The 12,965-nt window shown below is 47.7% G+C and overlaps 3 protein-coding genes and 1 pseudogene across 3 annotated transcripts; 2 read left to right on the top strand and 2 right to left on the bottom strand.

Moving 5' to 3' along the window:
* The first annotated feature begins 1,082 nt into the window (after nt 1–1,082).
* Nucleotides 1,083–4,670, top strand: LOC148338779 (uncharacterized). The gene is made up of 5 exons (XM_088294066.1): nt 1,083–1,234; nt 2,238–2,296; nt 2,415–2,485; nt 2,566–2,737; nt 3,658–4,670. Exons 2-5 carry the CDS (start codon nt 2,264–2,266, stop codon nt 3,838–3,840), a joined length of 459 nt encoding a protein of 152 aa, XP_088150192.1. The 5' UTR covers nt 1,083–1,234; nt 2,238–2,263; the 3' UTR covers nt 3,841–4,670.
* Nucleotides 4,671–4,912: 242 nt separating this feature from the next.
* On the top strand, nt 4,913–6,734 carry LOC148338778 (kelch-like protein 33; annotated as a pseudogene).
* Nucleotides 6,735–7,585: 851 nt separating this feature from the next.
* Nucleotides 7,586–10,423, bottom strand: LOC148338777 (kelch-like protein 33). The gene is made up of 5 exons (XM_088294306.1): nt 9,682–10,423; nt 9,042–9,607; nt 8,567–8,937; nt 8,315–8,485; nt 7,586–8,229 (listed from the first exon to the last, which is right to left on the bottom strand). Exons 1-5 carry the CDS (start codon nt 10,421–10,423, stop codon nt 7,710–7,712), a joined length of 2,370 nt encoding a protein of 789 aa, XP_088150432.1. The 3' UTR covers nt 7,586–7,709.
* A 455-nt stretch (nt 10,424–10,878) lies between these two features.
* On the bottom strand, nt 10,879–12,667 carry ltb4r (leukotriene B4 receptor). The gene is made up of 3 exons (XM_088294248.1): nt 12,150–12,667; nt 11,799–12,075; nt 10,879–11,734 (listed from the first exon to the last, which is right to left on the bottom strand). The coding sequence occupies exons 1-3, from the start codon at nt 12,617–12,619 to the stop codon at nt 11,351–11,353; spliced, it is 1,131 nt and encodes a 376-aa protein (XP_088150374.1). The 5' UTR covers nt 12,620–12,667; the 3' UTR covers nt 10,879–11,350.
* Between the last annotated feature and the right edge of the window lie 298 nt (nt 12,668–12,965).

Below are 12,965 nucleotides of genomic sequence, written 5' to 3'. Positions count from 1 at the left end.
CAAGAAAAAGAAAAAAAAATCCCCGTGTTCCATACAAGAACGCATGTTTTGCTCGTGACAATTATCTATATTTAAGATTAATTTACTCCAAATGACAACATCTGTTCGTTTTTTTAAATTAAGAAATACAGCACTGCACTATTTTGTCACTTGAGGTGCGTTTGATTTGAAGCTGCCGATGTAGGTACTAGCGTTGCTGTTCATTGTGCTTCCATGAGATGGCGCTAGAGTGTGTTCGTTTCGCATGCAACGACAGCCTGAAGATTAGGAAATACAGTGGCGCGTCGACATTAATTGAATTTTGTTCGACAATTGACCGCCAGAGGTTGGAACATGTAAAGTTTGTGGCCTGCCGCCGTCTCGCAGCCCACCCTTACCCTGAACGGCGATGGCTTACACCGTCGCAATAGAACATTCTGCTTCAGGTAGAAGACGTCTTGGTGGTCAAACAATACTGGTCAACAAATGTTTGCTGTTTTTTGGTTTTTTTTTTATCAGAGACGCAAATAAACTTTTCTAGATAATATATATATTTCTTACACTGACTCCAAATCTGTGCCCGTTATTCCTCTTGCACAGCAGGTTTTCATAATAATAATAATAATAATAATAATAAGCGGCCTATGGAATTCGTTTCTGAACGTTATTGCTATAAACATGACAATACAGGTTAAATCAGGGTAAAAACAAACTGGTGTGCTAAATAAAAAGACATTAAAGGAAAGTAAATATATTTTTAAATGTCCTGTAAAAAGCACCTATGTCCATTTTTTTCAGATTTTTAATCTTTACATGAATGGGCTTTCTGGTTTACATTATATTAAGGTGGAAAGAAAATTGGACATAAGCGTTTTTCACGGACAGCGACAATATGCTGTTGACGAGTGCAAAGAAGCCAAAAGAGTGCATCTGCATCACTCACCTGCTGTTAGGAAGGCTATATATATATATATTTTTTTTTTAAATGTTGCTCGTTAATAAACTAAATGTATTGCATGAGAACATCGCACCGCATAGCGTCCACGTATACGCTTTATTTTGAAATCCATTAATTCTCTACGCACTTCCGCCCTGAATCCCACTGATATTCCCGTGGCCAGAGCTGTCAATCATCTCTACGAGTGACGTCATGAGGGATTTGCGACAATGTCAAACATCGTCGCGTGTGTCCGTTTATAGCGTCCAAGCACCAGACTCCATTTAGGTCGTATTGCGTCTTCCACATGTGTTCGAGGTAAGACTCGCTACTATCTTCTTGATTTAAATTGTGACTGCGTCAAATGATTCGTTTGGGGGATTTTCGGCTCGTGCGAAAGTCAGAAAAGCGGTCTGCTTCGTGCTGAATGGGAGTTAGTAACGTTGGCGGCATCATTCGCCGTCTGGTCCTGATGTGAAAAGTTGCCTGTTATGTAACGCGAGTGCGGCACGTAATCGACATCAGAACACACGTTACCGACAGGACGACACATGTCGTTAGCACAATCGGATAGTTGCCCAGTTCATGTAAGAACGATTTAGGAAAAAAAGGACGAAAAAAAAAAAAACATAATAAATGTGACAAACAGTCAGGTTGCCTCGACTGAACCTTCACCAATTAATTGAATAATTTATTTCGGTGAATCAGTTCTAATCAGATCACAGTTTTTTGTTTTTTCAGAAAGCACATTGGTATTTTTTTACTTGATATTGTGACAGTAAGTTGAATGAGCCAGTGGTTCTCAAATCTCTTTACACCATACCACCTAAAAAAATACTTTCTCTCCAACTACCACCACAATGGCCAACACTCCAAAAAAATTCTATATTATTACTAAAAAGTATACTTACTACATTTACTTAATACAATTGTAAGCAACGGTAACGCTGTGCACCGTTCGAAGATTAGCACGGCCCTCAAATATACTAAAGAAACTCCTAATCATTCAATTAAAATGTACTGTACATAAAATTGAAATCCAAAATAATTTTTTTAACCTGAACCGGTTTTTGTGAAACAACGTAAATGTTATTAACTTAAATATTAAACACCATTACTAGTAGTATCAATACAACTTCTGCAGTGATTCTTATGCATACCACAAGAGGGCGCTCACGCATCACACAAGGAATTATGCAGTTATGCTGATTGGTTAACGACGTTATTGACAGAAGACGTGTTAAATAAACTGGAACATTATTGACTTTTATAATTGACATATTTGCATGTCCTATGTTTTTTTTTCTTGTGTGATTGGCAGGAGCAACTGAATTTAGATCAGTCACCATGACCCGTAATTCTGAGGGATACGGAACCGAGGTACCCTAGAATCGCATCAAAAACACAAAATACTTGATTTGATATTATTATCAGTCTGACCTCTTGGTTTTTCCCAGTAGCGGCACCAAAGTTAACATTCACTTTCCTACATACGCAGGAGGAGTGCGTGCTGTCCGATCCTCAGGGAGAAAGCGACGCAGACGCCGACATTGAGGACGCCGACTGCAGGTGGCGCCGCTCCCACCCGTCGGCTTCACCACAGATTGCAAGCTTTTACCTGACTGCTTCCGATAACATCTTACCTCTAGACTCCAAGAGCCCGGTTCGCTCCAGCGAATCAGCTCACGGCGCCGCAAACGACAGCGTCTGGCGCGGCAGGACACCACCGAGAGCGAAGACGATGGCGGCCTCACCCACACTTCGCATCGCTGGAACTTGCGGCTCAGTCCGGACAGGACGCACAGCCGCACCATCCTGGAAGTAAGCGTAACATGCATGATGATGGAATGATTTGCTCTTAATAATACGGAGAATACCCGAGAAAAATCATTGAAAAAGCTTAGTCCAGGTGTGGGCAAACTACAGCTCGGGGGCCACACGCGGCCCATTGGAAGTTTTAATCCGGCCCGCCGAACTTGAAAAAAAAATTAAAAGAATAAACCTTGTTAATGTTTTACTTTCTAAATACTGTGGTCCGGCCCCTCTGTCAAATTTTAGAACCCGTTGTGGCCCGCCAATCAAAAAGTTTGCCCACCCCTGACTTAGTCTCATATCAAACAGTGACGAGGTCCTAAACACTGATTGACACACATGACCCCTGATGCAAATAGAGAAAATCCAGCAGTAATTGACACCCTACCCTAAAAAGGTTTACGATGATACTGTATCTTTGTGTAAATGAAACTCCTGAACTCATTTCAACATAGTTCTCTTCCACTGAAATGGCCCAGGATGGTGACAAAGCACTACATTTGTCTAAATCCGCAACTCACCTTTACTTAATCCCTTGACACCAAGGTGACAAGACGGTGGCAAAGCACTATTTTTGTCCAATTCAATTTCCCCCAACTCACTTCAACATAGCTCGTCAACACTAACCCAGGTCCTCGAGGGCCCCAACCCGCATGTTTTAGATGTCTCCCTCCTCCAACACACTTGATTCAAGTGATCAGCTCATCTGCAAGCGCTTGAAAAGCCTGACGACAATTTGGATCATTTAAATCATGTGTGTTGGAGGAGGGAGACATGTAAAACATGCTGGGTAGCGGCCCTCGAGGACCCTTATCTCAATGAAGCATCTCAACATAAGCACACGATGGCGTCAAAGTAATACATTTAATATAAATGTGAGCTGGAAAGTGTAATGGCAACAATCCTCACTTCTCATGACGTCCGCACAGGAGAGCATCTCGCAGGTGAGGCCGCTGGTCATCTCCAGGCACAGTGCCGACACGCGGACGGATGCGGGCCCAGAACCGCACACCTGTGGGTGGGCGCCGCCCCTCGCGCCCCCGCTGGTCGTCCTCTTGCTCGCCCTCGCTGCCGCCATCGCGTCCTTCCTGCTCCCGTGGGTCAGAACCTGACGAGCCGAGCGGAGAGTCGGATGGGATCAAGCACAAACATGAAACACGTCAAACATCAGAACATTCACGTGTCTCGGGTGACGATTTCGATCAGACTCGACTCACCTCATCTTCAAAATAGATGTGCACTCCCAACAATGACGACTATGCAACTCCTCGGTTTCTTCTGCGCTTGTTGGCCCGGCGCTGAAGAACGCCCCCGATGTCCTTGTCACCATCTCAGCTCCACCCACCGCCCTCTTCAGGGGGGGGGGGGGGGGGCAAACAGACCCGATTTAAAAAGCAATAGCAGGAGATGTCCGCCATTTTAGAACTTTATGTACCATCATACACTCGTAGCTGAAATTATTGAACAACACCTGCTGGAAAATCCGTTGTTGAAAGCAAAACTGTGATTTTAATCATTTTAAGTGTTTCGAGGGTCCACAGTGTTTCAAATAAAATGACCTTTTTAAATTTGACTTCATGTGGTAATGACTTAAAAAAAAAAAAATCATCATCTTGTCAAATTCGACTGCGTCTCTGTTCCTAATGAAGTGGCCAGTGAGTCTATTTCCAGAGCGTCACAGACGAATCAGTACCACGACAGTTTTAAGGTTGACAAACACGCGGGCTTGAGAGCTGCGAGCGTGTTGACAACCTTCCGCAAGTGACAAACTCCTTGAAAAAAACGTCAACTTGACCTTGTCGTGCTTGACTCCTTCAATCCGACGCCACTGTGTGCGCCTTCCGAGCAATCATTCAAACAATATTTACACACACCTATTCAGGATTTTGAGATACAAAGTCAAATGTGGAGCAGCAATATGTAATTAAAGGCATTTATTTGATCCGTTTTTTTTTTTTTTTTTAGTTTAGTTCAGACCACAGCACAAAATTCATTTCCAAGCTTCTGATGAGCTTCGAGTGTCCGTTGGTCAACGCGTGAACGAGCCAGCTGTTTGCTTCCCATCACAGCGTACACTGCAACAACAGGTGTAAATGTGTTGTCTCGCCCCGCGGGCCTCCACAAGCCTCTTGATCCTTGACCCAGATTCCTCAGTGTTTGGATGCACAAGGCGCAATGTGAACCCACGACGGTAGAAGGCTCCGCCTACATTCCACCGTGATGGCAGCTGTCAGCTCCCTGGTGAAGAACAATTTGAAGCACAATGTGGGTGAGGGAGAGCACAGGTACTCGATTTCTTTGGCTCCAGACGTGGACCTCCGTGGGTTGGATGCAATCGTGGACTTTGCCTACACTGGATGCATATCCCTTCTGGAGGAGGACACGGTGATGCATGTGGAAGCTGCAGCTCAGCACCTGGGCGCCCACAGGGTGTTGGATTTTACCCGGAAGAAGGAGAAGGAGAAGTCCTCTACCTCCGCTGCAGAACAATTGGCCATCAGCCTTCATTCGATTAGAGAGATGCGGATGGACCGGGTGGGATGCGATGTTGTTCTCGAAGCAATCGGAGCATCGCTTCCTGGTGAGTAGCAAACCCAAAGAACATTCAAACACATGTTCTAAACCAGAGGTGTTCAATCCTGTTCCTCGAGGGCCGCTGTCCTGCCTGTTTCCCATCGCTCCCTGCTGCAACACACCTGATCGAAATGATCAGGATCGTTGTCCAGTTTCTGCAGACCTTGCCGATTATTGGATCATTTGAATCAAGTGTACCCTCGAGGAACAGGGTTGAATACCTCTGTTCTAAAATTTACCGTCCACTTCAGGATAGGATGTGTCAAGTGTGATTGTCCTGCCTCCAGCTCTCAGGGTCATCCTGGCAGCCACCAGCGACTTCTTCCGGGGAATGTTCAGCTCTGGGATGAAAGAGTCCGCTCAGTCCCATATCAGTCTTCCGTACCTGTTGGCTTCAGACTTGGAGGTGCTCATTGAAACCTCCTACAGTGGCACCGCCCCCCTCAGCTGGAGTCGTGTATTTGAGATCAGCAGCACCGCCTTACAGCTTCAGTGCCAACCGGCACTCTCCTTGAGTCTTGACTTCCTGCACCGAGAGCTCAATCCGCTCTTCTGCCTGGACGTGGTATCGTTCCCAGATGACACAGCTTCTCGAAGTCGCCAACGATTTTGTGTTGCGACAATTCCAAAAGGTGGCGTGCACCACCAAGTTTACGGACCTGCCGGCCAAACAGCTCTTGAGATACCTGAACAGCCGCTCGCTTTGTGTTCCATCTGAGTTGGTCGTGTTCAAGGCGGTGGCAGACTGGATCCAAGCCAAGCCCAAGACCAGACTAAAACATGCCAGGAAGCTCATGAAAACCATCCACTTCCCACTCATGACGTTTGAGGAATTCAAAGAGGTTCAGTCTGTGAACTTGTGGTCCGAACACAAGCTGGCGGACCTCTACGAAGCAGTGTGGGAGCAGTTCTGTTCCAACAAGGTGGCACCACAGAATCAGTGCCGCGTCTACCTGCTTAAACAAATTCTCGTCTTGACCGAAGGGGATCAGATTTCTGAAGACCTGGGCGGGCGGTGTATGAGCAAAGAAGTCTGGTTCGGGAATTCTCTGGTGAACCACACGGGAATAAGAAAGGCGATGGAGTGGAGGCGGCTGAGCGAGATGCCAGATCCGGCAAGATTTTGTCATGAGGCTGTGGTGCACAAAGGCCAACTGTACGTGTTTGGTGGGAAAAAGTACTACGGCACAGAAGACATCCTGAACTCCGTTTCTCGGCGCTGCCAGTGCCTCATGTGGGGGCCGGAAGTGCCGTTCTGGAGGGGAAGTTATACGTGTTGGGCGGCTACAGTCAGGAGGACTACAGCGATACTAAGATGATCCATCGCTACGACCCCGCCCTCTTCAGGTGGGAGAACATGGGAAAGATGCCGGGGCCGAACAACGACCTGCGAGCATCTGTGCTTCTTTTGCCACCACATGTACGCGTGTAGAAGGACATTTTCTAACATAAATTGCTTCGGCAGAGCTTCAAAAGTAACGCGCATTCTCAAATAATGCATTTCGTGATACTTTTGTTCGTCTGAGTGTTTGTTATTACAGAACCTATCTTAAATAAAAACCAAACAACCACAAAGCTCTTGAGCATTGTACTTGGTGGAAAAGAATTTCAAAGCTAGGTAGAAACTGACCACTGGTCAGCATCAGTAGGTCAACCTCGTTTTTGTCGCGGTCATTCTTGAGTTGTCTTTATGTTGAAAATAAAATAATGAACACGATGTACAGGAATAAACACACAAAACACTTTTACTTTTGTACTGCTACCTGTGTCGGTCCATTTTGTTTAGAAGTTCCTCCCACATGGATCTGTGGTGTCCGTCCATTTCTTGCAAGGACGTCGTCACTCGCTAGTCGCACCTCACTTGAATGTATCGAGTTTGCCGCAGCATTTTCCACATTATTTTCTATCTTCACGGCTGTTATGCCACAGTGGTACCAATAATTCCGGGAGAACCGCTACATGCACATTTCATCAATAATACAAACGGAAAGTGATTATAAATTTTCTCTTATAAGTCGGAGTGCTACTCAAAGATCCGTCTGCTTCGTGGTGTCAGAACCATCGACAATGAAATGAAAGCAAAGTCCAAAAATTTGGGACAAATGCAAAGCTAAACTCTCATCACTCAAAACATGGATCTTGCCGTAAAACACGCACTGATAACTGTTTTTAAGAGACGATAATTGGAGTTGTCAGTAGCAACGGCAACGTAAGATGGCTGCCCTCAATCTGGCTTCAGCGGCGAAGGGCCGACTTTTATTCCGCTCACATATGTCCGTATTTTCTTCATGTTGACGTGGTATCACAAAAATTCAATGGATTTTAGGTTGTCATTTTTGTGTTGGAGAAGTTACATGCTCTAGACTATCAGCACATTGGTGAGGAAACGCAATTTTAGCTCTGCAAGCTAGCATCTCATGTGCTGCGGTAGTTGGAGCACACAGGCTCGAATGTCAGTAACAGCTGCTGGCACTTTTCCCATTCTCTCCCAGCGTTGTGTGACACGATTAAACCTGTGGACGAGTCCAGATTCGCCATAATCCTCCTGGCTGTACCCTCCCAGGAGATAGACATTCTCCTCCAAGACGGCTGAGGCCGCGCCCACATGAGGTACGGGCAGCGGTGCAAGGGAGGTCCAACAATCAGCAGCGGGATCGTAAACCTCACAAGTGAGCTGGTCTGTGTAATATTTCCTCAGGTTGCACACACCGCCGGCCACGTAAAGGCGACCGCGCAGTGCCTCCATGCAGTGCTGGGCCCGATCTTGAATCATTTCTGCCATGCGGACGCTTCCCGCCTCGGGGTCGTACACGAACAGAGAAGCAACACAAACATACTCAGAGTCAAAACCTCCAGAGACGAACAGCCTTCCATCGAGGACTGTGGCGGCTTGACCACTTAGTGGATGGTTCAGAGGATGGACAAAGCTGAGAGAATCCAAGAACAGCATGAGGACGAGATTCAAATCAAGCTGAGCCAATATGTAACAAGCTACTTCCGCCGTAAGCTCACCTCCAGGTATCGGCATCGGTGTTGTACATCTCCACACTGTTTAAATTCGTGTTGAGCTGCTTATCTCCACCAATGGCACAAAGCTGACCTCGGTGGACCACCACTGAGAAGTTACTTCGACATTCCTGCATGTCAGTGCATCTCTTCCAGAGGTCTTGCGTGGGGTCATAGCTTGTATGATACAAAGAGACAGAAATGAGCGATCATCACGGCGGAAGCACCAAAAGGGATGTGCGCATCAATCGTGTTTACCTGTAGGTGGATTTCATCACATTGTCCTCGGCGTAGAAGTGACATCCTCCAATCACAAACAACCGTCCCCCGAGGCTTGCGACGCCATGTCTGAACTTTGGCCTATCTGGAATCTGGGTCAGCTTCCTCCACTCAATGTCCTTCACCAGGCCGATGCCCGATCGCAAGGAGTTTACAAACCACATTTCGGAGCTTGGTATACGTTGACCCATATCTGGGTCCAGCCGGTCCCCACCGACAAGAACCAGGGAGTCTTTGGGGCGCCTCACCCGACAGTGCTCCTGCACTGAGAGGGTAGATCCAAACTCCTTAAAAGCAGAACCATGAAGGTGTACATCTTTGGTCTCCATGCGCAGGTTAATGGCCCTGACCTAGACCAAAGTTCACAAAGTGGAAGAAGGAGTGAGTCATGCGACTTCATTTTAAGCAATTCATTAATATGCTTTTGGTCAGAGTCTCAAACCAGATCACTCACCTCCCTGAACTCTCGAAAGGTCATGAGGGGGAACCGAACGCCTCTCATCAGTTTGCCGGCATGCCTCAGTCGCTCCTCAGGATCCGCCTCCAGCCAAGAGACCAATGCTCGAAACACAACAAGCTCAGATGGCACGCTGAGACCATCGCTACAAAGAAAGTCTAGAAGCTTCTCAGCTTGCAGGTCCAGAAACTTTTCAGTAGCGGACACTTCCAAGAAGTTTCGTAGCACGTAGTCATTGGCTTCCTCAAGGAGCTCTGACATCTCATAAGCTTCAGCAAAAGAAGCCACGTCCAGGCATGAACCTGATCCCATTTCCTGTTTCATAAAAAGGAGGCAAAGCGAGACGGCTGACCGGAACTGAAACTGGAGTGCCGTGCAGGCGAGTTCGAAGACGCAGTCCCAGTTAACAGGAAGTACCCCGCAGTAGCAGAAGCGAATCAAAGCAGTCATCTCGGGGATTACTTTTAAAGGAAGGACAACACGGGCTTGACGGGACTCCCTCATCCCGCTGGTGAACATGCCTCGGAAGTAGTCACTGCTCGCAGCCAGGATCACCCTGTGGACTAACAGAAGAGGTCGTTCACACCGAGCCAAAGCAACAACAAAACAACTTCAGAATAAGACTGACTGCACAAACCGTGGAACAAAGCTCCGCTCACATCCAAAATGACATCGCAGCCCACACCGTCTACCCACAGCTGTTCTATGGAACGAAGGGTTCGTCTCATTTCCTCTTCGGCAGAAATGACTTGTTCCTTTATCGGACTTGCCTTCGCTCCTGCAATTTGGGCACAGAGGTCCAACAATCTTGGAACTCCAAGTGCACCAACTGCTGCCTCAATTTGTGGTAGGTTGTCATTTGTTACAAGATCCCCGGTGTAGGCAAATTTGACAACCGCCTGTAGCCCGCAACGATCCACATGCGGACCCAGAAACAGACACCACTGGTTGGGAGCCACATCGCACATTTGAGTTTCTTCAATCACCCTCGCCTTAATGAAAGCGCTGACAGCAGCAAGGATGGGAGAGTGAACGTGGAAGCAGCTCCCATCGTCCGTGGTCAATGTCAGATCTGTGAGGAGACGCGATTCAAGGAACTCCCACAGGATCTTGAACATCTCACGAGGAACGCTTTCGCTCAGATACGGTCGGACATGGTCTCCAGGACTCACGACCTCGCTGAGCTTGGACACGCATAGTTCCGCCCTCTCAGTTGTCAGCCCCAATCTGGAGTCATTAAAGGCCACGATTCTTCTTAGCTCACGTTTGTCCTGCTCAACACCTTCGCTTCCTTCTCCTAAGACTTGTTTCCTCTTTTCCTTCTCACTCCTCCATTGCTCTTCCCATCCCGCTGGCAAGTCGCTCCTGCTCGCCTCCATGTGGATTCAACCAAAGTAAAAATAAATCAAAATAAAAAGGAAAGTGTGCCTTGTGCACGCTTCGCTCTCTGTGAGACTCAAAGTTGCCTGCTCGCACTCCCACTGGACGGAAACAAGATGCTATTCTAAGCGTGGCCGTCACTCAGATTCGCTTTCACATCACGTTGGCACAATCATGTGCCGTATTTTCCGGACTATAAGCCGCTACTTTTTTGCTAGATTTTGAACCATGTGGCTAATAAAACGGTGCAGCTTTTCTGAGTTTATTTTTCGTTCACCAGTAGGGGCGCTCTATAGTTCAGAAAATTTTCAACATATGACACTGCAGCTTATACTCTGGTGCGGCTTGTATCGCGGGTTTTTAGATGCGCTGCAGCTTATATACGGGTGCACTTAATAGTCCGGAAAATAATTTGTGAGTCTAATTCCCCACATTCAAACTCAAGAGGTGCATATTACTTTCCAACAATCACTTTATTGGGTACTTTAGCCGCTCTAAAAACATCAATTTGCTCATGTAAAGATTCTGTTCAACGTGACAATTACTCAAGCGACCTCCGATTTGGTCCTAAGCTACCATGTCAAGTTTTGTAAATAATGTGGTGAAACAGACAGGAAGTGTCTTTCGACAGATGAAATCTTGTGTTTGTCGCCACAGATCTTGATCGCGCAATTTACGTTTGGACCTGCTCTCTGTGGTGCAATACAGTTGTTCATTACTACAACGACAACCGATATGATAACGATAATAAACATATTGGTAAATGAATACCGCTCACGCAGGCAGTATTAGCTTTGAGAAGGTACCAAAAGTTTCTGTAAAAGATGGACGTGGGTGGAATTTTAGGTATTCAACAACGAAAGCAAAATGAAAAGTACAGTTTGAAGAATTCGAAAGAAAATTGATCACGGCATCAATCAGATGCGTTATTCTAACGGCTCAACACTTGCCAGAGTCTTGAGTTCTGGCTCGTCCATCTCTCTTGTCCTCGCGTTGCTTCCGTCTCCCTGCCTGCCTCGGAACGGCTTCCCCAGTTTGATTGACAGCGTCTGTAGCACCGAGGCGTCCTCCCGCGACGAGCTGGTGCGTCCGCTGCGAGCAAAGGTGGACGTGCTCCTGCTCTCCGAGTTGGTGGCCTCAAAGAGCTTGCCCATGAAGTTGAGGCCGGCCTGGCGGATGTGGGAGCTGCCGGCAAAGACGTACAGAATCGGGTTGACGGCGCTACTGAAGTAGGCGAAAGCGGTGACGTTGGGACGAGCCATGAGGGCGGCCGCCACGGTCGGCCGGCTGCCCTGCGAGAGGCCGATCACCTGGCGGAGTGGAGCAAAGGGTTAATTAAATGCGATCGTGGACCTCGGAGGTTGACAGAATCACCTCGATGATATTGACGATGTGATACGGCAGCCAGAAAATGGCAAAGGTACAGATGATCATCAGGATCAGCCGACTGCCTTTGCCCCGCCGATGGAACATCGCGCTTTGCAGGCGGCAGATGACGGACGAGTAGCAGGTGTTGATGAGGGAGAAGGGCACCAGACAGCCCATGATCGTCTCAAAGGTGTACTGAAACATCTCATGGCCTGCACTTTTCCAGTGGTATGGCACGCAGAATTTCAACGTGGTGTTGTTTGGAAACCTTTTTATCAGGTTGCTGCACAGACACACGCAAGAAGACAAGGCTGCAATCGGGTGGCACAGCACTAGCCGTGCACATGCAGGACTTACCTGCGGTAAAAAGGCATCGGAACGGACAGCAGGAAGGCCATGACCCAGATTCCGAGGAGGAAAATCAGCAGGGAGCGCTTAGTCCGCATCCTCTGCGATAGGAACGGCCTGGAGACGGCCAACCAGCGATCCATGCTCATCAGGCCGATGAGGTAGATGGACACGTACATGTTGACACTGCACAGGTAGTGCACCAGCTTGCAGGCCGCCGAGCCAAACTCCCATCCGTGCCCCCCGGCAAGGTAACGCAGGAAGATTGGTGCCGTGAGCAGCACCAAGGCGTCTGCCACAGCCAGGTTGAGGACCAGCAAGCACGTCACTGAGCGCTTCTGGACACGGCAAAGCACCGACCACACCACAAAAAGGTTCCCAGGGAAGCCCAGCGCAAAGGCCAAGGTCAAGATGCCGATGCCGACCTTGGCTGAGGTGCTGATGGGCACGGAGAAGCTGGCGGTGCTGTTGGACACCATGGCTTGATCTGTTGAACGCTCTGACCTCTATTGTAGACTGCGCGCTTTCATAGACGGAACAGGAAACAGGATATGTTGAATTAACAGCAGCCAGGCAAGCTGATCTCTGCTGAAGTCACGTTACAACATCAACGTTTCGCAATAGTGAACAATAAGATGGAGATTCCACACAAAATGAAATCAAGTTACCCCGAGTGGATGAGAAGGACGCTCTGGAGGCTGCTGTGGAGGACACAATTTGCGCTGATACAACCTGTGCGATGATGTAGAACTCCGATGATGCTTTCAGCGGACAATTCATTCCGTATAACGGTATATCGTTAAGTGTCAGAAAGAGGTATTCCTA

The sequence above is a fragment of the Idiotropiscis lumnitzeri genome, chromosome 4 (assembly GCF_059441095.1).
Source record: "Idiotropiscis lumnitzeri isolate Australia: NSW breed Sydney's pygmy pipehorse chromosome 4, RoL_Ilum_1.0, whole genome shotgun sequence".
Classification (NCBI taxonomy): domain Eukaryota; kingdom Metazoa; phylum Chordata; class Actinopteri; order Syngnathiformes; family Syngnathidae; genus Idiotropiscis; species Idiotropiscis lumnitzeri.
The sequence above is the reverse complement of the archived record's forward strand: the minus strand, read 5'-3'. Positions and strand labels throughout refer to the sequence as shown.